Here is a 24,135-nt window from a genome sequence, read left to right as displayed (position 1 = left end):
TGGGGGTAGTGTAGTGGGAGTGTGTGTGTGTGTGTGGGGGTAGTGTAGTGGAGGTGTGTGTGTGTGTGTGTGGGGGTAGTGTAGTGGAGGTGTGTGTGTGTGTGGGGGTAGTGTAGTGGAGGTGTGTGTGTGTGGGGGTAGTGTAGTGGGAGTGTGTGTGTGTGTGGGGGTAGTGTAGTGGAGGTGTGTGTGTGTGTGTGGGGGTAGTGTAGTGGAGGTGTGTGTGTGTGGGGGTAGTGTAGTGGGAGTGTGTGTGTGTGTGGGGGTAGTGTAGTGGAGGTGTGTGTGTGTGGGGGTAGTGTAGTGGAGGTGTGTGTGTGTGTGGGGGTAGTGTAGTGGAGGTGTGTGTGTGTGTGTGGGGGTAGTGTAGTGGAGGTGTGTGTGTGTGTGGGGGTAGTGTAGTGGGAGTGTGTGTGTGTGTGTGGGGGTAGTGTAGTGGAGGTGTGTGTGTGTGTGGGGGTAGTGTAGTGGAGGTGTGTGTGTGTGGGGGTAGTGTAGTGGGAGTGTGTGTGTGTGTGGGGGTAGTGTAGTGGAGGTGTGTGTGTGTGGGGGTAGTGTAGTGGAGGTGTGTGTGTGTGTGGGGGTAGTGTAGTGGAGGTGTGTGTGTGTGTGGGGGTAGTGTAGTGGAGGTGTGTGTGTGTGTGTGGGGGTAGTGTAGTGGAGGTGTGTGTGTGTGTGTGTGGGGGTAGTGTAGTGGGAGTGTGTGTGTGTGGGGGTAGTGTAGTGGGAGTGTGTGTGTGTGTGGGGGTAGTGTAGTGGAGGTGTGTGTGTGTGTGGGGGTAGTGTAGTGGAGGTGTGTGTGTGTGTGGGGGTAGTGTAGTGTAGTGGAGGTGTGTGTGTGTGTGGGGGTAGTGTAGTGGGAGTGTGTGTGTGTGTGGGGGAGTAGTGTAGTGTGTGTGTGTGGGGTAGTGTAGTGGGAGTGTGTGTGTGGGGGTAGTGTAGTGGAGGTGTGTGTGTGTGTGGGGGTAGTGTAGTGGGAGTGTGTGTGTGGGGGGTAGTGTAGTGGGAGTGTGTGTGTGTGTGGGGGGGTAGTGTAGTGTAGTGTGTGTGTGTGTGTGGGGGTAGTGTAGTGTAGTGTGTGTGTGGGGGGGGGCAGCAGGTTCCCGGTGACGCAGGCGGCCCCTTCAGTGTGGGGGTCACGCCCGTGTCTCCAGCCCCCCGAGAGAGCCGGCTGTGTCGTTTAATATAGACACTGACTCTTCCTCCTCTCACAGCGGAAATGTCAGGAGGTGATCTTTAAATATCGCCCCTCCCACCCCTCCGATCCGGCCCTTCCCCAGCCTGAGCTGACCGGACCGGCTGGAGTCCACAGCAGGTTCGGAACCGACCTGAAGGCAGGTCCAGGGCTGGAGACCAGACCTCCAGGGTGAAATCACAGTCTAGTGCAGTAAAGCCCAGTGAGATCAGGGTAAAAGTACAGTACAGCGCAGTGCATCCCAGTGAGATCAGGGTAAAAGCACAGTACAGCGCAGTAGAGCCCAGTGAGATCAAGGTGAAAGCACAGTACAGCACAGTACAGCCCAGTGAGATCAGGGTAAAAGCACAGTACAGCGTAGTACAGCCCAGTGAGATCAGGGTAAAAGCACAGTACAGCGCAGTGCATCCCAGTGAGATCAAGGTGAAAGCACAGTACAGCACAGTACAGCCCAGTGAGATCAGGGTAAAAGCACAGTACAGCGCAGTAGAGCCCAGTGAGATCAGGGTAAAAGCACAGTACAGCGCAGTAGAGCCCAGTGAGATCAGGGTAAAGGCACAGTACAGTGCAGTTAAACCAGGATGGAAGTCTTGGGAAATGAGGACTCCCCCTGGCCCGGAATCATGGTGGACGATGGCCGTGTCGCAGGACTGCACTGTGTCCCGGGGCAGGTGTGGCTCAGTCTCGGGACGGAGGAGGAGAAGCTGTCCTGCCTGTCCTGGGCTGGAGGTGTGAGCAGGAAGTCTTCTCGGGTGAGCTGGCCCCCCCCTCCCACACAGACACACGCCCCGCGAGCGGCACCGAGAGAGAGCCCCAGAACCCCAGAGCCCAGGGGGCTGCCTGGGAACTACCCAGGGGAACTCGCAGTCAGGCAGAAACACAGACGCAGTACAGAGCCTCCTGGCTGCAGGTTTACACAGTAGAGACACTGAGCACCCAGACAGCTGCTGTCTTTACTCAGTGTAACACTTCAAAACATGACGAATCACAACTCCAGCAGGATAAATGGACAGACTGCCCGACAGACAGCTAGGTACAGACAGACAGGTCGAGAAATAGAGACAGACAGATCGAGAAATAGAGACAGACAGACAGACACACACAGAGACAGAAAGAGAGACAGATAAAAGATGAGATAAAATACTTGGGTTTGTGTCAATTTAATATTTTGGGGCACCCCTTCCCCAAAATACCTTGCACCTTGCATTAAACACTATGTAACATTTGCCCCCCCCCCCCCACACACACACACACACACACACACACACACACACACACACACACACACACACAGTCGCAGGAGCAGCAGTGCAGAGCCGACTGTCTCCACAGGCCTTGACCTGCTGGTGATGTGAAGAGACTCCAGGACGCCAGCCGAGCTGGACAGCATGAAGGGTCAGGAAGGGGAGTCCCTGGACTCCAAGTCTCCGGCTGGGAGCAGCAGGACAGAAGACGTGCTTCCGAAGGTCCGTCCTGGGCTCAGCGGCTCTGCTGTTAGCCGCCCTGGAAAGATCCAGGCTGGAAAACACTGTGATTCCCCATTCCATGGCAAGGGTTCAGCTGGATCCCCACACCACCCCAGCAGCTTTTACATCCTCTCCTCCTGATCCCTGGACGTTCCGATCAGGAGAAGAGGCTCCGGAACTGCAGCAGGAGGGGCTCCTTGCTCTTGCGGCTCAGGAACCTGCTGCCGAGCCCCTGCCAGGAGGCCCTCTTGAAGTAGTTGAAGAAGTGCTCCTCTGCCTTCTGCAGCACGGTGTTCAGATCCAGCTTCCCCTGCAAACTGTGAGACAGCACACACAGGTCACAGGTCACAGGTCACAGGTCCAGACTGCTCTGCTCTCTCACTCACACACACACACACACACACAGGTCGCAGGTCGCAGGTCGCAGGTCGCAGGTCCAGACTGCTCTGCTCACACACAGGTCACAGGTCACAGGTCACATGTCACAGGTCCAGACTGCTCTGCTCTCACACACACACACACACACACACACACACACACACAGGTCGCAGGTCGCAGGTCGCAGGTCCAGACTGCTCTGCTCACACACAGGTCACAGGTCACAGGTCACAGGTCACATGTCACAGGTCCAGACTGCTCTGCTCTCACACACACACACAGGACACAGGGCTGGGCCGACGGTACCTGCTGGTGAACTGGATCAGCTCCACCTCACTGCGGCAGCGCAGCAGGGCGTCTCTGTGCTCCAGCAGGATGGCGGCGCAGATGAAGAGCTCGAAGGTGAACGCCGTGTTGAGCGTCGGGGGCGGCGCGGCGTCCGGGTCCTCGTCTAGCAGAAGCACCAGCAGGGTGTCCAGGAAAAATGGAACAGCCAGAGCTCTTAGCGGTCTTCCCAAGTGTCCTGAGGAAGGCTCACCGGGTCTGCAGGGCTGCTGCACTCCCAGACATGTGTCATGTGGGGTTCACCTGCAGCTCTGCCACTCTCACTCCCACCAGGGCACAGTACCAGGACCGGCGGCTCAGCTAACTCTCCACAATACGGGTTTCTCTAAATGAGCCCTTCTATCAGAACTTGAGGAGGTCCAAATGCAATGCAAGGTAAGATAGTAGCAGTAGCAGTAGCTATAGTAATAACAAAAGCAGTAGTTTTACCAGTCTCCCCATCCAAGCTGTGGAGAGGCTCACCTTGGCTGCGGGTTAGAGACAGCCTCTCCTGGTACCTGGCCCGCTCCACGGCCTGAGAGATGAGCTCCAGGTGATCACAGCTCAGGATCTCGAAGAGCCGCAGGGCATCGCTGTGGTGGAACTCTCGCTGGAAACCCAGCAGCAGCCACCTGCAGTGAGGTGTGTCACAACACAAAACTTTCACATTTACAGTGCAGCTCTAACAGAGTTATTACACTTCTACAGTGCTCTCATAACAGTGTTATTACTAAACTACGGTGCTATTATAACAGAGTTACTAGACATCTGCAGTGCAATGATAACAGTATTATTGCAAATCTGGAGTAAAGTTATAACAGTGCTATTACATATCTACACCACAGTTATAACATGGTTATTACTGGGGTCTGAAGGGAAGAATGAGAAAGATGGACAGGGGTGAGGGTGCTGTTACCTGTGACAGAAGGTCAGGGTGTCCATGGTGTCGGAAAGGAGATGGGAGTGGAGCTGAGGGTCTAGCTCCTTCAGCAGGTCAGCCTCCAGCTCTGAGAGAGACACACAGTGATGCAGTGATTCTCCCACAGACCCGCCCCTTCACCCCCTCCACCAATCACTCACTCACACACAGACCCGCCCCATCACCCCCTCCACCAATCACTCACTCACACACAGACCCGCCCCATCACCCCCTCCACCAATCACTCACTCACACACAGACCCCGCCCCCCTCACCCCCTCCACCAATCACTCACTCACACACAGACACGCCTCCTCACCCCCTCCACCAATCACTCACTCACACGCAGACACGCCCCATCACCCCCTCCACCAATCACTCACTCACACACAGACCCGCCCCATCACCCCCTCCACCACCCTCAGACAAACTGCACTCAGGCACAGGCACAAGTGCAGCCCAGCTCTCGTACCGATTTTGCGCCGCAGCCCGTCCTCCCGGAAGTCCCGGGACACCCGCTCCATGTAGGAGGAGAAGCACCAGTAGGCGTCGACCTCCGAGTCCAGCACCTCCAGGAAGCGGCTGCAGAGGTCGTTCATGCCCTGGGCGTAGCTCACGTCTGCGGGCCCAGGAGAGGGAGAGGGAGAGAGGAGAAGCACCTGGCCTCAACACAGCGCTGCAGCACCCACAGGACCACTGGCAGCTCCGTGCTGCATTTCACAGGGGACCCTTTGTTATATAGTGGGACCACGCCAAGCACAGAACAGAGCAGCCATTGCAATCCGGATCCTTGCAAAGCAGAACGGGTCTTTTGTAAAGGTTTAAGGAATGCTGCAGTGTGCCTGCCCAACGGCAGCCCCAATATACTTTTTTTTTTATTTTAGAGAACAAAACAAAACCATTTCACATATGAACAACCATTATTCAGCCTTACATCACATGTGCAATATATGCTTTCTCTGTGCTGGTTTCCTCTCAGAGTTGTGAAAGAGCAAGAGCTGATTAATGGTCACTCGTTGTGGCCACATGCCCTGAACACACTCCGCCGACCCTGAAACACGTGCTCGTGCCGCCACTAGGGGGCGCCAGTGCAGGAGCACGGCTGACAGGTCTCGGACACAGGCGCGGCCGAGGGGGCAGGGAACTTACCTGGATGGAAAGCGGCGAAGGTGATGAGAATATCCCTCAGCACCAGCAGGTTGGCGGAGCCCTCGCCCCTGGGCAGAGACAGACACGCGCGTGAGCTGGGTCCCCTCACTCACAGTGAGCAGCACTGTGACACGGTGAGAGAGGGGTGCAGGAGCCAGGCAGCACTGTGCAAGCTCACTACAGCAGACACGGGCTCAGCAGGGCAGCTGGAGAGCCTGGAAGTCATCCCACTCAGTGTCATTCATTACTCATCGAGAGGAGCCACGTCACTCACTGTGTCTGGTACAACCGTTCGTGTAAAGTAACTTGTGGAAGCTTATTTACAGCAGTTTATGTCTAAGCACTTTATACCCATTCGATACCGCAGGACTTAAACAGCAGCAGCCTGGCCAACAGCTGTGCCCCCCACACCCCCACTACCTAGGATTTGAACCCGCAGCCCTCCAGTTTAAAGTCCAGAGCCCACGACAGCTCTGCTCCTCAGTGCAGAGGCCTGTGTGTGTATGCTCTATGCTCATACTGTGACCTTTTATTTAACCTGAAAAAATCTACTGAGAAGAAATTCTCATTCCTGTCTTTCACAGCAGCACCCAGGACTCAAACCCACGACCTCTCAGTTCCGAGTCCAGAGACTCCGACCTCTGCACACTGCTGTCCGTCTGGGGGAGACCCTCCCAGACACCCCAGTCGACGCCTCTAGCCCAGGAGATTATGGGAGTGTGATTCGAAGGGTCAGGCAGCTGGACGCGGAGAGGGGCGGGTCAGCCGCCCTCACTCACAGGAAGTAGTCCAGGTCCCTCTCGGTCCGCGGGACGTCCTTGTCGATGATCCGCACGGCCTCCTGCAGGTCCTCCAGGTCCAGACTGACCCGGTCCATCAGCACCTGGGACGGACAAGAGGAGACCGTTCCATCCGTTAGCGTCTCATCGTTCTGAGGAACTCATCTGGATGTTTCTCGAAAGAAACCAGGGTATCGGCCTCAACACCATGGCTGGGCAGCTTGCTCCACCCTCCCACTCCCCTTTGTGTAAGGGGTCACCTGTTCTGTTTTAAATGCACTGCCCTGTAGATTGCACTGGTGTCCTCTGGTTCCTCTTTGTCGGTGCCTTTGAGGATTTTGAAGACCTGTATCAAGTCCACTTTGTAGGCTTCTGCGTTCAAGACTAAAAAGATTCTTTTCCTTCAGCCTGACAGTGCAGGACAATCCCTTCAGCTCCAGAGACACCAAGGCAAGAGTATAATTTATGTTCCAACTAAATCTCTCCTTTTCCTCAAAGTGTTTCCAGGATTCATACAGTTATAGATTTAAGAACATAAACCCTCCCTCTCCTTTACACAACTGAAAAGGTTTAAAATCGAGCAGCCTGGCTGTTCAGGTGAAGATTCAATTCATTCCCTCTGTTCCAGACTGGCTCTCGATCCCTGATTCACTCAGTGTTCATTCTGGCTCCTCTGGCAGGTTTCTCCTGGCAAAAACGGAGCGATGCTACGCTGTGATCACACACATGCACACCTCCGCACACGCACACACGGTCACGCGCGCGTGCGCACATGCACCCACACACGGCCAACAAGCAGCGAACGAGCTGTGTGCAGCGGAGCGGAGGGTCACCCGCGGGTTCACTCTTTCTCTCCCTCCACGATGATAGAAATGATCCCTAATCTTTCCAATCGCAGGAAGTCAACAACAGGTTTCGTAACTTCCCCACAACAACACTTACCCCACTTCTCCAAAACTTGAGAAACAGCAGCCGTCACCATTTCATCGCTTGGCGAGTGCCTTAACTTCAGATCAGCCCTAACTATGGACCTGATCACTGGCAGAAGTTCATTAGACAATTAAGAGCTGTGAAGCAATTAAACATCCATCCATTTTCTAATCACTTTATCCAATTCAGGGCCGATTTTCCCAGGAGCCAGTTAGCCCACCTGCATGTCTCTGGACTGTGGGAGGAAACTGGAGCGCCTGGAGGAAACCTATGCAAACACAGGGAGAACGTGCAAACTCCACACAGACAGCGCCCCAGGTGCAGATTTGATCCCAGCGCTGTGTGGCAGCAATGCTGACCCCTGCTCCACCATGCCGCCCTGCAATTAACCGATCGAGCACGAAAGGAAGACCAGCGGGGGGCGGCTGCACCTGAGCCTGCAGCTCCAGGAAGGAGATCCTCTGCGCGGCCTCCTCGCCCTGCTGGGGCGGCGACCCTTCGGCCTGCTCCCTGCGCCGCTCGTAGAACCGCACGGCGGCGATCAGCTCGTCTGGACCGGCGGGAGAGACAGGCGTGAGGAGAGAGAGGCGGCGGCGCAGCGGGCGCTCGGACACGCACGGAGAGGGCCGGGAGCCGGGTTCCTGGGCGGCGCCGCTGCCGTACCGTCGGTGCCGTTCAGCCGGATGCGGGTGGCGGAGGGCAGCAGCTGCCGCCACTTCCTCTTCATGGCGCCGTAGCGCACCGCCAGCTGCTCGGCCAGCAGGGGGCGCTCCAGGGCCGTGGAGCTGCTGGGGAACATGCCGAACAGGAAGCGCCAGACCCGCGCGCGCCCGGCCGGGGCCACGCCACCTGTCCGCGGAGCAGAGAGACACAGAGAGCATCCTCGCAAACGGGCAGGGGAACGGGGAGATCACGGTGGGGGCAGGGCGCAGCGCAGTACAACACAGACGGAGATCTGGGCACTTAAAGCAGGGGTCCCAGCCCTGACCCTGCAGAGCCCCACACTGGTTTTCAGGCCTGCTGAGATCCACATCTTCAGAGCTCATTGATGACTCTGTTTGGAGTGGCACGGTGTCAGGCACACCCACAGTGGGAGTGGTATTGTGTTAGACACACCCACAGTGGGAGTGACACTGTGTCAGACACACCCACAGTGGGAGTGACACGGTGTCAGGCACACCCACAGTGGGAGTGGTATTGTGTTAGACACACCCACAGTGGGAGTGACACGGTGTCAGGCACACCCACAGTGGGAGTGACACGGTGTCAGGCACACCCACAGTGGGAGTGGTATTGTGTTAGACACACCCACAGTGGGAGTGACACTGTGTCAGACACACCCACAGTGGGAGTGACATGGTGTCGGGCACACCCACAGTGGGAGTGGTATTGTGTTAGACACACCCACTGTGGGAGTGACACTGTGTCAGACACACCCATAGTGGGAGTGGTACTGTGTCAGGCACACCCACGGTGGGAGTGGTACTGTGTCAGGCACACCCACGGTGGGAGTGGTACTGTGTCAGGCACACCCACAGTGGGAGTGGTATTGTGTCAGGCACACCCACGGTGGGAGTGGTATTGTGTCAGGCACACCCACAGTGAGACCTGTTCCTGTTAAGGTCCAGGTGGCCATATTTCATACAGTTCTTTCCTGAATGAGGGCATTTCTGAAATTTATGAACTGGTACAGGATTGATACCAATTACAGACCCCATCTGATCTTTGAGGAACTGAAATCAATTAGTCTGTGATTAAGAACTCACTGGAGCAAAACGCAGGTGGGCCCATGTTCCTCAGTGACCAGGGCTGGGAACCTGTGCAGTACACCCTCCAGACAACAGTGTCAGCCAGTTGCAAAGCACATACCAGCCTGGCAGGACCTGTGAAATCATATCTCAGCTCACCAGCTCCGCAAGGTCACTGCTTGCAGGCACTGTGTGTGTGTGTGCGTGTGTGTGTGTGTGTGTGTGTGTGCGCGCGTGTGTGTGCTGACAGTGTGCAGAGCAGTCTGGATCTGTGTGTGTGTGTGTGTGTGTGTGTGTGTGTGTGAGTGAGTGTGCCAGGAGCAGCAGAGACCTTCAGTGCTCCAGTCATGTGCCTGGCCTGGGCCTGGGAAACAGCTGGAGGAGATCCTGGGATTAACTACTGACAACCGAAGGCCTCTTCTGGTTTGTAACCATTCTTGAGTTATTGTGTTTATTAGTGATGCTGAAACACTTGTACAGAGTTCCAGAGTTATGTACTGCTAGTGATCTGCACTTTACCATACTTTAACCCCGACCTCAGTGTGATTTACTGCACTTTACTGTGCTTTTACCCTGATCTCACTGGCCTTTACTGTGCTGTACAGCAGTGCGTGGCACATTATTAATCGGGCCCAAGCTGCTGCAGGGGAAGAAGAAAAACAATGTGTTATCGGTACACGTCTCCCTTTGTAAGTTTACTCAAGGTAAACAAACACTCCAGTTCCTGTACCTGTGTGTTGGCTGGCAAACCAGATACCAGCATCCGGTAAATCCCGGAGTGGATCCGACTGCTGTGCAAAAGCTGTGAGAACCGACAGCTCTGAGGCAGCAGTGTTCCCGCGGCACGCTGAAGCTTTTACTGCTGATAATACCAGTGCTACCAGTACTACTCCTGCTGATCCCACTGCCTAGTATCTAGCCTGCTTAATAGTTAGTGGGTAATTGATCCCAGGATCTCATAGAGCTGTGTCAAGAGAATCCAGGGTATCCGCTCCAACAGCATGTGCAGCTTGTTCCACGCTCCAACCACCCTTTGTGTAAAGATGAGCTGTCCTGAAAGAAGGAACTTATCTAGCCTGTTTTTGATAGAATCCAGGGTTTCGGCTTCAACGGCATGGCTTGCCAGCCCGTTCCACACCCCCACCACCCTTTGTGCAAAGCAGCGCCTCCTGTTCTCAGTTTGAACTGCACTTAGTCTCTGCCTTCCCCCTCCTGGGGTGCGTGTGCTCCGACGAGGCCTCTCCCAGTGAGACGCGCCCCTCCGGGCGCCCCCGTCTCCCCCGCAGCATGGCGTGCCCTGGACGTGTCACCCAGCTGCAGGGCGCGTCAGGCAGTCAGCTGACCTGCTGCCTTTCAGCAGCCTGGCGGGGGGATGCGTGAGCATCAGTTGACTAGCACTTGACTTGCAATTTGCAACACTTCAAAAAGCATCTATCCTGGGATTTTCTCCGCTCAGTTTGGGAAAAAAAAACCCAGGTCTGCCTGCGTTTACCCAGCCCCGTCAAGACCCCAGCACCAATCAGGGGGAATGAGTGGGCACTGAGAGAGAGTGCTTTGCACAAAGAGCTGCAGGTGTGTGGGACAAGCTGCACAGCCACGCTGTTGAAACAGACACCCTGATTTTTTTTTCAGGCTGCGAGAGATTCCAGACAGGAGGCTCTCCTTTACACAAAGGCTGGTGGGAGTGTGGAACAAGCTGCGCAGCCATGTTGCTTGAAACGGATGCCCTGGTTTCTTCCAGGAAAGGAATTTTCCCAGATTTCTCCCCCCTGCAGAGACGCGGCTGCTGGGAGCTTCGGGGTCTCAGCCGTCTCCCGCCGCTAGAAGACACCCCGAAACACGATCGGGGCTGCAAGTCGGTCCAGTGTTTCGTGCAGCGCCGGCCTGTGACGTGTCTCGTCACCCGCCTCGCGGACTCGCACACGGACGCTGATAAACTTCCATGCAAATGAGGTGGAAGGGCGATATTTCGGAGGGGCGCTCGGGCGTGGAGTCGCGCTGCGTGATTTGAACTCACGCGTCAGGTGTGTGTTTTCACCGCCTCTCTTAAGAATGAAAGATTTCTCCCCAGAGTCTTGGACTAGATTAAGGGATATACACAAATACTGAGGAATCTGGTAGGAAGTCAGGCGTGTTAGAACAGGGAGACGGGCGCTGTAAGAACCGCGCACAGCCGGCTCTGCACCCCGTACGGGCAGCGTGCGGCTCCACAGCGGGCTCGAACCCCAGCCCCACCCCTGCGCGTTACCGTTCTTGAAGATGTGGGTCCGCAGCCTGGACTCGTCCACGCGCCCCTCGGAGTCCATGACCCCTGGTAGCCCCGGTAGCGCAGGACCCCCGGAGGAGCCGCTCGCGCCCCCCGGCACAGAACTCCGCCTCTGGTCGCCGCTCTGCGCCCCCGTGCGGGGGGGCTCCGCCTGAGCACCGTCCGACACCGGCGCAGGAGAAGGAGGAGAGCGCGCGTCTCTCCCCTGCCAACTGGTCCTGCTGGAGTAGCCGCCCACGGCGGCCTCGCGCCCCTGTCCTGGGACGGCGCCCCCACGCGAGGCGGGGCCCCCGTCCGGCGCGCGCTCCGTCATCGCCCGGCCTGGCCCCTCGCGCCGGCTACCTGCCCGCGCGCCGCATGCCCCCCCACTCCACTCCACCGGCGTGACTGTGCTGCGGGCCGCGCGGATCCCGACTGAGCGAGCAGCGAGCTGGGATCTGTCTCGCTCCGCTCTGCGCTCTGAGGCCGCTCTTGTGTTTCTGCCCCGCCCTCTCTCTCTCCAGTCCCGCGAGCCGGGGAGAGCGAGCTCGTGTCCCTGCGCTCGGGGTGTGATGGTGCACGAGCTAGTTCACCCCCCCCCACTCTCACACACGCAGCGCGGTCACATGACGGCGCGCGGCGCTCTGCCCGAGCCCGGCCACGGTCTGCGCGCCTGCAGCTCGGGTCTGTGTCGTCTGGTGCCGGAGCCGCCCACAGCGCCGCGGGCGTGAAGCGCCTCCTCCCCCTTCCGATGTGTGCCCCCGATCCTCGTGCCGTGTTCCTGTTTTTTTTAAAACTTTTATTGTGCATCCGATTACACATACAGAACAACATTACAGAGGCCGCGGGTTCAGTTCCTGGCCTGTCTGTGTGGAGTGGGACAGACTAAAGGCACTCAGTTCCTCCAGTCTGTCAGTGTGAGACACTCCCTTCAGACTAAAGAGACTCAGTTCCTCCAGTCTGTCAGTGTGAGACACTCCCTTCAGACTGAAGAGACTCAGTTCCTCCAGTCTGTCAGTGTGAGACACTCCCTTCAGACTGAAGAGACTCAGGTCCTCCAGTCTGTCAGTGTGAGACACTCCCTTCAGACTGAAGAGACTCAGGTCCTCCAGTCTGTCAGTGTGAGACACTCCCTTCAGACTGAAGAGACTCAGGTCCTCCAGCCTGTCAGTGTGAGACACTCCCTTCAGACTGAAGAGACTCAGGTCCTCCAGCCTGTCAGTGTGAGACACTCCCTTCAGACTAAAGAGACTCAGTTCCTCCAGTCTGTCAGTGTGGGACACCCCCTTCAGACTAAAGAGACGCAGTTCCTCCAGTCTGTCACTGTGGGACACCCCCTTCAGACTAAAGAGACTGAGTTCCTCCAGCCTGACAGTGAGGGACACTACTTCAAGCCCTGGACAGTATGTAGTTTCTCTTTGGACTGATTCAAGAGCAGCAGTCTATTTCTATAACATGGTAACCATATATATATATAAAGAGTATTTTGACAGTACTTATATTGAATCAAACACAGTAAGCTTGCTGACTCAGTTCTGGGCCAAGGAACCCCTCTGAGCTCCCAGTTACATAATTGACCTTGTAATCGGATCCATTAGACCTCTTTCACTGATCTCATGCCCTAACCAAGCTGGAGCTCAGGGCCTTAACTGTGACGACTCTCAAGAAGCTCAAGACCGAGAGGGTCCAATCTAGAGTGAGAGAGACAGGAGCAGAGAGAGGAGGAGAGTGAGACAGGAGCAGAGAGAGGAGGAGAGAGAAAGATAGGAGGAGGAGAGTGAGAGACAGGAGCAGAGTAAGAGAGACAGGAACAGAGAGAGGAGGAGAGTGAGAAACAGGAGGAGAGAGACAGGAGGAGGAGAGAGAGGGGGAGGAGAGTGAGAGAGACAGGAGGAGGGGAGTTGACCCTCTGTGTTTCACAGAGCTGAGGCAGAAGAAGGGAGAGTGATCTCAGTGCTCTGGTGTCCAGGGCCAGACCCAGGTGTGACGAGAGCTGTTTACCTCCATGAAAGCCTCCTGAACACTACAGGCTCCCTAACAAACCCCCCAGATTCGAAGGGACAGTATTCCTCTCCTGTGTGATCTCATCTGAGGCCAGCAGGGGGTTAATTCTCACAATCTGGATTATGTTCATGAGGCTAACGATGTACACAGCGAATTATTCAGAGGATTATCCTCGCCACGGACCCGAGTACAGGCACTACGCTGTAGCTGGTGATACAGTCCACACTGCCCACTCCTTAACTCAGCCTTCTGGCCAGAGAGGGTCAGTGAGCACCAGTGGGCCTGGAGGGTCATTCAGTGTGTCTGCAGGGCTGTCCAGTCCTGGTCCTGGAGGGCTGGTCAGTGTGTCTGCAGGGCTGTCCAGTCCTGGTCCTGGAGGGCTGTCCAATCCAGGTCTTGCAGGGCTGGTCAGTGTGTCCGCAGGGCCGTCCAGTACTGGTCCTGGAGGGCTGGTCAGTGTGTCTGCAGGGCTGTCCAGTCCTGGTCCTGGAGGGCTGTCCAGTCCAGGTCTTGGAGGGTTGGTCAGTGTGTCTGCAGGGCTGTCCAGTCCTGGTCCTGGAGGGCTGGTCAGTGTGTCTGCAGGGCTGTCCAGTCCTGGTCCTGGAGGGCTGTCCAGTCCAGGTCTTGCAGGGCTGGTCAGTGTGTCCGCAGGGCCGTCCAGTACTGGTCCTGGAGAGACTGGCCAGTTTGTCAAGCAGAGCTGGGAGAAGGTGTTAAACTGGTCCAGTTAAGCCAATAATGCTCTTATTAGGGGCTGAGCTGGACTAAAGAGCTACAGACCCTCCAGGAGCAGGGCAGGACACTCTTGTAGAGGAGTGGGTCTCAGTCTTGAGTGATTCTCACACCAGCATTGTGCAAACATGCAGTGGACTAAGGATATCTAAAATGTCGAGAATTAGTAAGTAAAGGTTCCCATATCCGGGAGGGTGAAACAAGCCGGACTAATTGACAATTCGCCTTGGTCGACTCTTGTCCCAGTGCGTCCCGTCTGCGACCATGGCGACATCTGACCGCCAGAGGGAGACACAGCCCACCGGCCGGTCCCGTCACGCGTGTCCCGCTCGCGCCAGGTGGTTTGCTTTCCAGTTTCGTTTTTTGTCGTAGTTCATTTCCTCTGTCGAGTCGAGTCGCGAGTCGCTCCTTCAGTTTTCCCTGCCGCATAACCGGTTTCAAGTTCTGAAAAATGAGGTACGTAGCCGAGACCGAGAGCGCTGCCCCGGGTGTTGACGTGCAGCCGGTTGTCACTGTGGCCTGCCCAGGTCGGGGTCAGAACGGACCGGGCCGTTCTGGAGGCTCTGCTGGGGGTCGGGACGGTCCGGGGGGAGGCACGTGGGCAGAACCGGGCGGGACCCGGGGTGCGGAGGCGACTCGTGTCCGGCATCTGGACCACTTCATCCACGGACACTCACATCTGAAGTCTCTCACATGACAAAACTCGATTCGTTTTGTTATTGTTTGGCTTATTACGGTTAATTCTGCAGTAATATATCGAAACTAAATAAAACCGACGTCGACATACAGCTAAACAGATCGGTATCTAAGGTAAATTAACCAATTAGACGAGACAGACGGATATTCAGCATATCCGTGTCCGTAAGGTAACTAGACCGCGTCACCTACATGTTTGTGATCATCACAGAATTGTCGAACAACAGCAACAGAATCAGAAGAGCGCAAGAAGGACCTTTGAGCGAAACACCGCGAAATAAGCAATTCTGTAATCAGTTGGAACCTCCCCCCTATTGAACCGTGCACCGCTGCTCACCCTGGTGTCTGGTTTATAGGTGAGATTATCTGCGGGCCGGTCAGGAGAGGGTCTGAAGAGCAGCCGGAATGAGCTCAACTTTGCTCTGAATAATTGCGCCTCCCGGCTCCCCATGGCGCGACCAGAGAAACATGCTTTTAAAAGAATTCGGCCAGAAGATGACTTTTCTCCCAGAAAACCGCTGTAAACAGACGCGCGCATTGCAAAATCCTCAGATTCTTGTCTGCGCTGTTGTCCTTTCCGATTAAAAGAAAATCCGGGAGGAATTCGCAGGTTAACTGTGTGGAAGCACAGCCGATCTCACTGCCCCGCCTGGCGCTGGCGGATCGCGGTTACGGCACCAGCCCACACCCGGCTCCTCCCCTTGGCGGACCGGACAGCGGGAGGAAAGCAGTTAAAGGCGATGATTAACACCGGAGGCACCTCTTGGAACAATTACTGAAGTACTCCATGGTAAAAGCCAGTACAGCGCAGTAAAGCCATGTTTGATCAGGGTAAAAACAGTACAGTGCAGTAAATCACTCTGAGATCAGGGTAAAAGCACAGTACAGTGCAGTAAATCACAGTGAGATCAGGGTAAAAGCACAGTACAGCGGAGTGCAGCCCAGTGAGATCAGGGTAAAAGCACAGTACAGTGCAGTAAATCACAGTGAGATCAGGGTAAAAGCACAGTACAGCCATATCACCCTGCAACTCACAATTGGCAACCCACTGAAGCTAAGCAGGTGTGAGCCTGGTCAGTACCTGGATGGGAGACCTCCTGGGGAAAACTAAGGTTGCTGCTGGAAGAGGTGTTAGTGGGACCAGCAGGGGGCGCTCACCCTGTGGTCCATGTGGGTCCTAATGCCCCAGTGTAGTGACGGGGACACTATACTGTAAACAGGCGCTGTCCTTCGGATGAGACGTAAAACCAAGGTCCTGACTCTCTGTGGTCATTAAAAATCCCAGGGTGTTTCTCGTAAAGAGTAGGGGTGTTACCCCAGTGTCCTGACCAAATTCCCCATTGGCCCTTACCAATCATGGCCTCCTAATAATGAATTGGCTTCATCACTCTGCTCTCCTCCCCACTGATAGCTGATGTGTGGTGAGCGTTCTGGCGCACTATAGCTGCCGTCACATCATCCAGGTGGGGCTGCACATTGGTGGTGCTGGAGGGGATCCCCCTTACCTGTAAAGTGCTCTGAGTGGAGTGTCCAGAAAAGCGCTATATAAGTGTAAGCAATTATTATTATTATTACAGCGGAGTGCAGCCCAGTGAGATCAGGTTACAGAGACGTTGGTCCAGTAACTCATGCTACCAGCTGTGGGTGCAATCTCAATGCCCGGTCAGTTGTCTCCTGGTGACAAGGCCGCCGTGTGGTCATCCTGTTACCGCAGTGACCGCCGCCCAGCCGTCCCGGGTCTGCAGACCATCAGCGAGCAGGAGGTCCAGGAGATGGGCAGCCTGCTGCGGTCCCGCGTGCTGACCGAGGTGGTGGCCCAGGTCCAGAGCATGCTGGACCAGCTGGACTCGGCCACGCTGGACATCGCGGTGACCGGGGAGTCCGGCGCGGGGAAGTCCACCTTCGTCAACGCCTTCCGGGGGCTGGACGACGAGCACCCGGACGCGGCGCCCACGGGCGTCACGGAGACGACCCGGGAGGTGACCCCCTACGCCCACCCCCGGATCCCCACGGTCCGGCTGTGGGACCTCCCCGGCATCGGCACCCCCCGCTTCCAGGCGGACAGCTACCTGCAGGCCGTGGGGCTGCGGCGCTTCGACCTGGTCATCATCGTGGCGTCCGAGCGCTTCCGGGAGAGCCATGCGGCGCTGGCGCGGGCCGTGCGCGCCCACGGCGGGCGCGTCTACCTCGTGCGGAACAAGGTGGACCGGGACGTGGGCGCGGGGCTGCGGCGCCGGGCCGGGCCGGGCGGCGAGGAGGCGGTGCTGGCGCGGATCCGCGAGGACTGCGCGGGCGGCCTGGCGCGCTGCGGCCTGCCGGGGGCACCAGTCTTCCTCGTCTCCTGCTTCCAGCTCCAGCGCTACGACTTCGAGCGGCTGCAGGACACGCTGGAGGCGGAGCTGGACGGGCTCAAGCGCCACGCCCTCCTCCTGGCGCTGCCCAACCTGTCGGCCGCCGCGCTGGCCGCCAAGAGGCGGGCGCTCGCGGGCACGCTGTGGCGCACCGCCATGTCCGCGTGCCTGGCCGCCATGGCGCCCGGCGGGGCGGTGCGGGGCAGCGTGCCCATCCTGGTCCAGGCTCTCCGCTCCTACCAGCGCCACTTCGGCCTGGACCAGGACTCTCTACAGCAGCTGGCAGCGCTGACCGGCAAGCAGTACCAGGTGTCTGTCTGAACCCCTCTCTCTCAGTGCAGTGTTAATGTACTGGAGTGTCCAGTCAGTGTGTCTGTATTAACCCCTCTCTCTCTCTCAGTGCAGTGTTAATGTACTGGAGTGTCCAGTCAGTGTGTCTGTATTAACCCCTCTCTCTCAGTGCAGTGTTAATGTACTGGAGTGTCCAGTCAGTGTGTCTGTATTAACCCCTCTCTCTCTCAGTGCAGTGTTAATGTACTGGAGTGTCCAGTCAGTGTGTCTGTATTAACCTCTCTCTCTCAGTGCAGTGTTAATGTACTGGAGTGTCCAGTCAGTGTGTCTGTATTAACCCCTCTCTCTCAGTGCAGTGTTAATGTACTGGAGTGTCCAGTCAGTGTGTCTGTATTAACCCCTCTCTCTCTCAGTGCAGTGTTAATGTACTGGAGTGTCCAGTCAGTGTGTCTGTATGAACCCCTCTCTCTCTCTCAGTGCAGTGTTAATGTACTGGAGTGTCCAGTCAGTGTGTCTGTATTAACCCCTCTCTCTGCAGGAGCTGTGTGCGGAGGTGCAGTCCAGTGCTGGCAGGGAGCTGTCGGAGAGCAGTGTGGGACACATGCTGAGCCAGGTGGCAGTGGGGCAGCAGTTGCTGGCGGGGCTGCTGGAGAGCAGGGTGCCCGTCTTGGGCACCATCACCTCGGGGGGCGTGTCCTTCCTTGCCTGCTACTGGCTGCTGCGCTCTGCCCTGAGTGACCTGAGCGAGGACGCCGGGAGGGTGATGAGCAAGGCGCTGGAGGGCTCCGATCCTGGGACGAAGGACAAGCAGATGGACATTTAGGATCCTATGTTTTTTTACGGGGTTTAGGGAGTTCAGTCTTGAGAGCAGGGGCTCAGAGAGTGGGATTCCCAATTAGGACAGATGTCAATAGGGATTTAGTAGGTTGGTGCAGCCAGGCAATTTTTAAATCTTGATTATCTTGTGAAACACATGACCGTCCGTGCTGGTCGTCTGTGTTTCTATAGCAGCAGCATCTTAGCAGCTGGGAGAATCATTATACATGTAGGACAATAATGTGCTAATTAAAAGGTGTTCTGACATGAAAACCAGCAGACACACTGACTGACCCTCCAGGACCAGGACTGGACAGCCCTGCAGACACACTGACCGACCCTCCAGGACCAGGACTGGACAGCCCTGCAGACACACTGACCGACCCTCCAGGACCAGGACTGGACAGCCCTGCAGACACACTGACCGACCCTCCAGGACCAGGACTGGACAGCCCTGCTGACACACTGACTGACCCTCCAGGACCAGGACTGGACAGCCCTGCAGACACACTGACTGACCCTCCAGGACCAGGACTGGATAATCCTAATATGAAATATTTATACTGCAAATTGAAACATATGTATTGTTTTGCTTATAAAATCCAAAATAAATACTATAAACACTGACGTCTTCCTATATTTGTATATTTTTCTTCAGTACTGCGGGAAAAAAATCACTTCGCATTTAAAGTGAAACAACCTGTACCTCTGACAAAGGGAGGCTGAATGGGATTGGTTAATTGGTATCAGTCTCGCCCAATCACTGAGTGTCAGACCTGCCTGTATTCAACTGAAATGAGCGCAAGTGGACCTGTGCAGATCCATACACCTGCAGTGAAGGATGTTTGCAGTGAGGGACAGAGTGCAGAAGCCGTTAAGCAGATCAGTTATGATCACTGATGACCAGCTCAGGTTTAGGGTACAACCAGCAGGAACAATGTGGGGACCCCTGTTCAACATTGCCGGTCAAACTCGTTTAGGCTTTTGAGTGCTTTGCTGGTGATGCTCCCTTTTCTGGCTCGCGTGACACCGACAGGCAGCTTGTTCCATACTCCCACACCCCTTCGGGTAAAGACGTTGACAGGGCAGGTCTCGAACCTGTTCCAGTCAGTGCTGTTCAGCCTCAGCGCTGTGCCACCTGCTCAGACCGGGTAACAGGTGCACTGTGAGCCCACAAGTCACGCAGGATTCCTGGCGCTATTGTAATGCACACCTCTGAAACAATGTGTATTTTTCTCTGTTTGCTTTCCTCTCCCTGTGTGGAACTGACTCCGTCATGTTGTTCCCTGTGATCTGCAGGAGCAGGGTTATTTTTAGGTGTACCTGCCTAGCCCGGTGTGTAAACAGCAGACAGAAGCCCCAGAGCTCATCAGGCTCATCAGTTCACACCTTCACTTTCGATTTCTTGGAAATGAGATCATTTCCTTCTTTCTTACGTGTCTGTGGAGTGCTTTGTTTGAAACAAATGTTGCCTCTTAAATTAAAGTAAGGATGTGTGCTGGACACATTTTCTTTCTAAATCTTATTTTACAAAAAAGCCCAGTGAGATCAGGGTAAAAGCAGTGTACAGTGCAGTAAATCCCAGTGCGATCAGGGTAAAAGCACAGTACAGTGCTGTAAATCACAGTGGGATCAGGGTAAAAGCACAGTACAGTGCAGTAAATCACAGTGCGATCAGAGTAAAAGCTCAGAGTAAAAAGCCCGGTGAGATACAGTACAAACTGTGCGGGAACCGAAACGTCAGTACAGAGCACAAGCAATCTTGCTTTACTGGGGCAAAATGTTGGGCTGTTAGTAAGGAGATACTCTTCGTGTTTTAAAGGAAACCTAAACCTTTCAGACTACACAGCGTGACCTGGTCGTGCTGCACTTTTGACTTTCTTAATGTACCAGAGATGTGAACTTATGGGCGGGGAGACTGCGGTCAGTCCGGGAGCTACAACCCGGTCGCTTCCTGTACTCCTGTACTCGGGCCAGCAGCGTTTACTGACACGAGCCGCACTCGGTAAGTCTCTAACTTTCTGTCCTGTCACTCATCGACCGCAGATCGGTCCGGTTCGGAGTTCGGTTGCGCCCAAGAGCTGTGGGGTTCAGCGGGGTTCTGAGAAGAGGTTCTGGTCTCGGCTCACTGGGCTGGACGCCACGAAGTCCCCGTCTCTAAGACGCAGAGCGGGTCGTGTTTTCTAAGTCACGTCAAGGGCGAACGAACAGTTGAAACGCAGCGACTGTAAAGGAAAAGGAAAGACGAAAGAGGAAAGCTAAACGATCTACGAATATTTATCGACCGAGCGGTTGAATAATAATTTTTAAAAACGGGTTCTGCTGTGTTCCACGAACACGACATTACGTGCACGGGGTATGCGGGGCTTTACTGTGTCGGGATTTTGTGTGCGACAAGACGCCTGTCTGATCTGATATCTGTCTGTTATCTCCCGTCGGAGCGCCGCTAGCGTTGTCCCCGTTGTCTACAGGCCGTGCCTGTCCCATGCTCCCACCACCCTTTGCGTAAACCCTCAGGTCTCGGTTACAGTGACCTCCTGCCCCAGTTTCGTCAGAAGCTCATCTCGACATCCGTGCGGTTTAGGTGCTTGGAAACGAGCAATTCGAGCAACAGGCGAGGCAAGGAGAGCTCCTGCACCAGGTACCCCTCAGGCCCCCAGCCAGGTGTGCAGTTCGCTGTTCGGCACTGAGTCGCCCCGCAATCCCTCCTTCTGCCCCAGGTGGGGGCGCCACGGTCGGGCGGGTGGGGCCAAAACCCTCCGCGCCTGCCCAGTCCTCACCCTGACGCCCCCGGCGTGCAGTTTCCCCAGGCCGGCATGGGCGACTTCGAGGAGATCACCGAGGACGAGGTGAGCGAGATCCGCAGGGCTCTGGAGGACGAGACCCTGGCTGGCGCCGCCGCCAAGATCCAGGCCTACCTGTCCGCGCTGGAGCAGGTGGAGCTGAGCGTGGCCATCACCGGCGAGTCCGGCTCCGGGAAGTCCACCTTCGTCAACGCCTTCCGCGGGCTGGGCGACGAGGACGAGGGCTCCGCCCCCACCGGCGTGGTGGAGACCACCATGGAGCCCACCGCTTACCCCCACCCCAAGCACCCCAGGGTGACGGTCTGGGACCTGCCGGGCATCGGGACGCCCACCTTCAAGGCCGACGAGTACCTGCAGCAGGTGGGGTTCGAGAAGTACGACTTCTTCATCATCATCGCCTGCGACCGCTTCAAGTCCTGCAACGTGCAGCTGGCCACACACATCCAGCGGATGAGGAAGAAGTTCTACTTCGTCCGCTCCAAGATCGACGACAACCTCCGGGCGGAGAGCCGGAAGAAGGGCTTCAGCCAGGACAAGACCCTGGAGGTTATCAGGCAAGACTGCATCAGGGGTGAGTTCAGGGGTTAATAGGAGGGGCTTGTATCTTCCCAAAGGCTCAGCCAGTAAAATCCCTCGCTCTGAGCAGTAGATGCTGACTCTGCTGTGGTCCTGCAGTGCTGTCAGTGAGAGCTGCGTCTCTCCTCCAGTGGATGGAGACTCTGCTGTGGTCCTGCAGTGCTGTCAGTGAGAGCTGTGTCTCTCCTCCAGTGGATGGAGACTCTGCTGTGGTCCTGCAGTGCTGTCAGTGAGAGCTGCGTCTCTCCTTCAGTGGATGGAGACTCTGCTGTGGTCCTGCAGTGCTGTCAGTGAGAGCTGTGTCTCTCCTCCAGTGGACGGAGACTCTGCTGTGGTCCTGCAGTGCTGTCAGTGAGAGCTGTGTCTCTCCTCCAGTGGACGGAGACTCTGCTGTGGTCCTGCAGTGCTGTCAGTGAGAGCTGTGTCTCTCCTCCAGTGGATGGAGACTCTGCTGTGGTCCTGCAGTGCTGTCAGAGAGCTGCGTCTCTGTGTCTTCATAGTTCCTTTGTAAACTTCTGCTTTACTATAACACTTTAGTTCCTTTTAATTTGTTTACATTAAGGATTTAGCTTTGCAATGTTCCAACTGAACAGGAAAAAATCCTAAACCTTAGGAAATATTCCACAGAAGTGGAAGTGTGTCCTTGAGAATGGGAGCAAAGGCCTGTAGGCTCCACAGGCTGGCTGTGTCGCTCGGCTCTTCTGTTTGCTTGAAAGCTGGTTGTCTGTCAAAGGTCTGGAGGAGCACGGCCTGAAGGCGCCCAGCGTCTTCCTCATCTCCGGCCACGACCTGGGGAAGTATGACTTCCCACTGCTGGAGGAGACCCTGGAGCAGGAGCTGCCCAAGCACAAGAGACACGTGCTGCTGCTCGCCCTGCCCAACGTCACCCTGGAGATCAACCAGCGCAAGCGCAAAGCCCTGCAGGCCGGCATCTGGAAGCTGGCCATGCTGTCCTGCGTCGTGGCCACCGTGCCCATCCCCGGCCTGTCGGTGGTGGTGGACGTCGCCATCCTGGTGTGCGAGATCCAGCGGTACTACGAGACCTTCGGGCTGGACGAGCAGTCCCTGAGCAGCCTGGCCGAGAGGGTGGGCAAGCCGGTGGAGGAGCTGAAGGCTGTGGTCAAGTCCCCGCTGAACAAGGAGATATCCGCCGACGTGGTCATTAAGATGCTGACCAAGTTCGCCGGCGGAGGGCTGATGCTGTTGGAGTACTGGGTCAGCACCATCCCCGTCTTCGGGTCCATGACGGCCGGCGGGATCTCGTTCGCCACCACCTACCACATGTTGAAGAGCTGCCTGACCGAGCTGGCGGACGACGCCCAAAACGTGCTGATGACGGCCCTGGAGTCGGAGGTGTGAAACGCAGCAGGAGTGACATCACGGCTCCTCTTGATCCGGGGGGGCTGAGCTGCTGTAGCTATTGGCTGGGGGTCTGAAGGGGGTGTGGCAGCGTTATTCTGCAGACTGGCCGTGGTGTGCTGAGATTGTTATTCACCAGCTGAAAACGAACAGCAGTGAGTTTTCCAAAGTGCTCTTAAAATATTGCCTCATGCGATGGTGTTCCAGGCCTTGTGATGTCACAGCGGGTCAGAGGAACCTCTGATGTCATAGGGGTGTGCCATGACATCATAGCTTCTCTCATTGGATCCTACATCAAATTACATAGATGAAATGAAAAAAAAACAGAAATGAAATGACTAAATGACGTTTATAATTCTCCTGTGATAATATTCTCTCCTAGTCGTCGTTCTCTCCTCGCCTACTCGGGCTCTAGTTTTTTGGGGCATAAGGGCCGATGTATTAATGCATGATGTCATGATGTTTTTTTAAGCAAATTATATTCCAAATAATATTGTTGGATAAAATGAAAGCAGTGACTTCTGTTTTGATCTTTGCTCTTAAAAGTCTTTAGAATAGAGCTGTTGGTGTGTGATCTTTGTGTACTTTGTGTTACTTGTGAGTAATAGGAAAACTCAAGTATCTCTACTTTAATATCCTTAAACAAAACAAATAAAAGTAAATATCTGCAAAGGAATATGAGGAAAGAAGAAATAGCTTACAGCATTTAATGTCTTTTTAGATTAATAATACTCATGGAAGTGCTTGTCTGCTGCATTATTTGGAAAAGTGTTATGAGTTCTGTTTAAAAAACATGCATTATGAGAGGAATACAGTGAATTTTAAAGATGCAATTGATTTTTAAAAGTTTTGTACTTAAAGATTAAAGCAGGACATGTAGGCTTTAAGTGGAATATTATTTGTTCCTGTTGCTAATTTTAAAGTGCATAGTTATAATTATGTGCATTTGCAGGGATGTTGGGAAGATCAATATTTGTTGTATTCAAGCTCTTTGAAATAAAAGTTTAAATAAATGGGCACCTGTCTGTATTCTGCTTGCAGTGCTGTAGCTTATCTGCTGGAAAGCTGGGATGTTTCTGTTGAGGACCTTGAATACTTGTATACTCGTATCAGTTCCCCTTGTCAGAAGCCTGTCAGTGTGAGACACTCCCTTCAGACTGAAGAGACTCAGTTCCCCCAGCCAGTCAGTGTGGGACACTCCCTTCAGACTGAAGAGACTCAGTTACTCCAACCTGTCAGTGCGGGACACTTCAGCCCATCAGTGTCGGACACTCTCTTCAGCCCTGAAATGTATCAGTCGTTCTGTAAAATGGTGACCACAGTTTTATTTACACAAGAATACTTACAAGAGAGAGGCTATTCAGCCCAGCCAG

General features: G+C 55.3%; 3 protein-coding genes across 8 annotated transcripts; 2 read left to right on the top strand and 1 right to left on the bottom strand.

Annotated features, from left to right (window-relative positions):
- Positions 1-2,339: 2,339 nt before the first annotated feature.
- Positions 2,340-11,710, bottom strand: LOC148640366 (TBC1 domain family member 15). 2 transcript variants are annotated; one of them, XM_088621268.1, is made up of 11 exons: positions 11,137-11,683; positions 8,907-9,023; positions 7,804-7,989; positions 7,572-7,690; positions 6,211-6,314; positions 5,432-5,499; positions 4,755-4,901; positions 4,280-4,370; positions 3,847-3,995; positions 3,346-3,490; positions 2,340-2,978 (listed from the first exon to the last, which is right to left on the bottom strand). In XM_088621268.1, exons 1-11 carry the CDS (start codon positions 11,465-11,467, stop codon positions 2,819-2,821), a joined length of 1,617 nt encoding a protein of 538 aa, XP_088477394.1. In that variant the 5' UTR covers positions 11,468-11,683; the 3' UTR covers positions 2,340-2,818. The 2 variants fall into 2 exon arrangements, with proteins under 2 accessions (XP_088477394.1, XP_088477393.1); XM_088621267.1 differs by lacking the exon at positions 8,907-9,023 and having other exon boundaries at positions 11,137-11,710.
- LOC148640365 (interferon-inducible GTPase 5-like) lies at positions 9,055-18,650 on the top strand. 4 transcript variants are annotated; one of them, XM_088621291.1, is made up of 5 exons: positions 9,055-9,311; positions 10,521-10,572; positions 10,635-10,912; positions 16,280-17,225; positions 17,746-18,650. In XM_088621291.1, exons 4-5 carry the CDS (start codon positions 16,338-16,340, stop codon positions 18,028-18,030), a joined length of 1,173 nt encoding a protein of 390 aa, XP_088477417.1. In that variant the 5' UTR covers positions 9,055-9,311; positions 10,521-10,572; positions 10,635-10,912; positions 16,280-16,337; the 3' UTR covers positions 18,031-18,650. The 4 variants fall into 4 exon arrangements, with proteins under 4 accessions (XP_088477417.1, XP_088477419.1, XP_088477418.1 ...); XM_088621292.1 differs by lacking the exons at positions 9,055-9,311; positions 10,521-10,572; positions 10,635-10,912 and adding exons at positions 13,598-14,325; positions 14,922-15,355; XM_088621293.1 differs by lacking the exons at positions 10,521-10,572; positions 10,635-10,912.
- Positions 18,651-19,755: 1,105 nt separating this feature from the next.
- On the top strand, positions 19,756-23,775 carry LOC148640364 (interferon-inducible GTPase 5-like). Of its 2 annotated transcripts, none has more exons than XM_088621296.1 (3): positions 19,756-20,028; positions 20,744-21,398; positions 22,137-23,775. In XM_088621296.1, the coding sequence occupies exons 2-3, from the start codon at positions 20,840-20,842 to the stop codon at positions 22,760-22,762; spliced, it is 1,185 nt and encodes a 394-aa protein (XP_088477422.1). In that variant the 5' UTR covers positions 19,756-20,028; positions 20,744-20,839; the 3' UTR covers positions 22,763-23,775. The 2 variants fall into 2 exon arrangements, with proteins under 2 accessions (XP_088477422.1, XP_088477421.1); XM_088621295.1 differs by having other exon boundaries at positions 19,760-20,028; positions 20,834-21,398.
- The last annotated feature ends 360 nt before the right edge of the window (positions 23,776-24,135 follow it).

This window comes from Lepisosteus platostomus, chromosome 26, assembly GCF_059453375.1.
Source record: "Lepisosteus platostomus isolate fLepPlt1 chromosome 26, fLepPlt1.hap1, whole genome shotgun sequence".
In the NCBI taxonomy this organism is placed as follows: domain Eukaryota; kingdom Metazoa; phylum Chordata; class Actinopteri; order Semionotiformes; family Lepisosteidae; genus Lepisosteus; species Lepisosteus platostomus.
The sequence above is the reverse complement of the archived record's forward strand: the minus strand, read 5'-3'. Positions and strand labels throughout refer to the sequence as shown.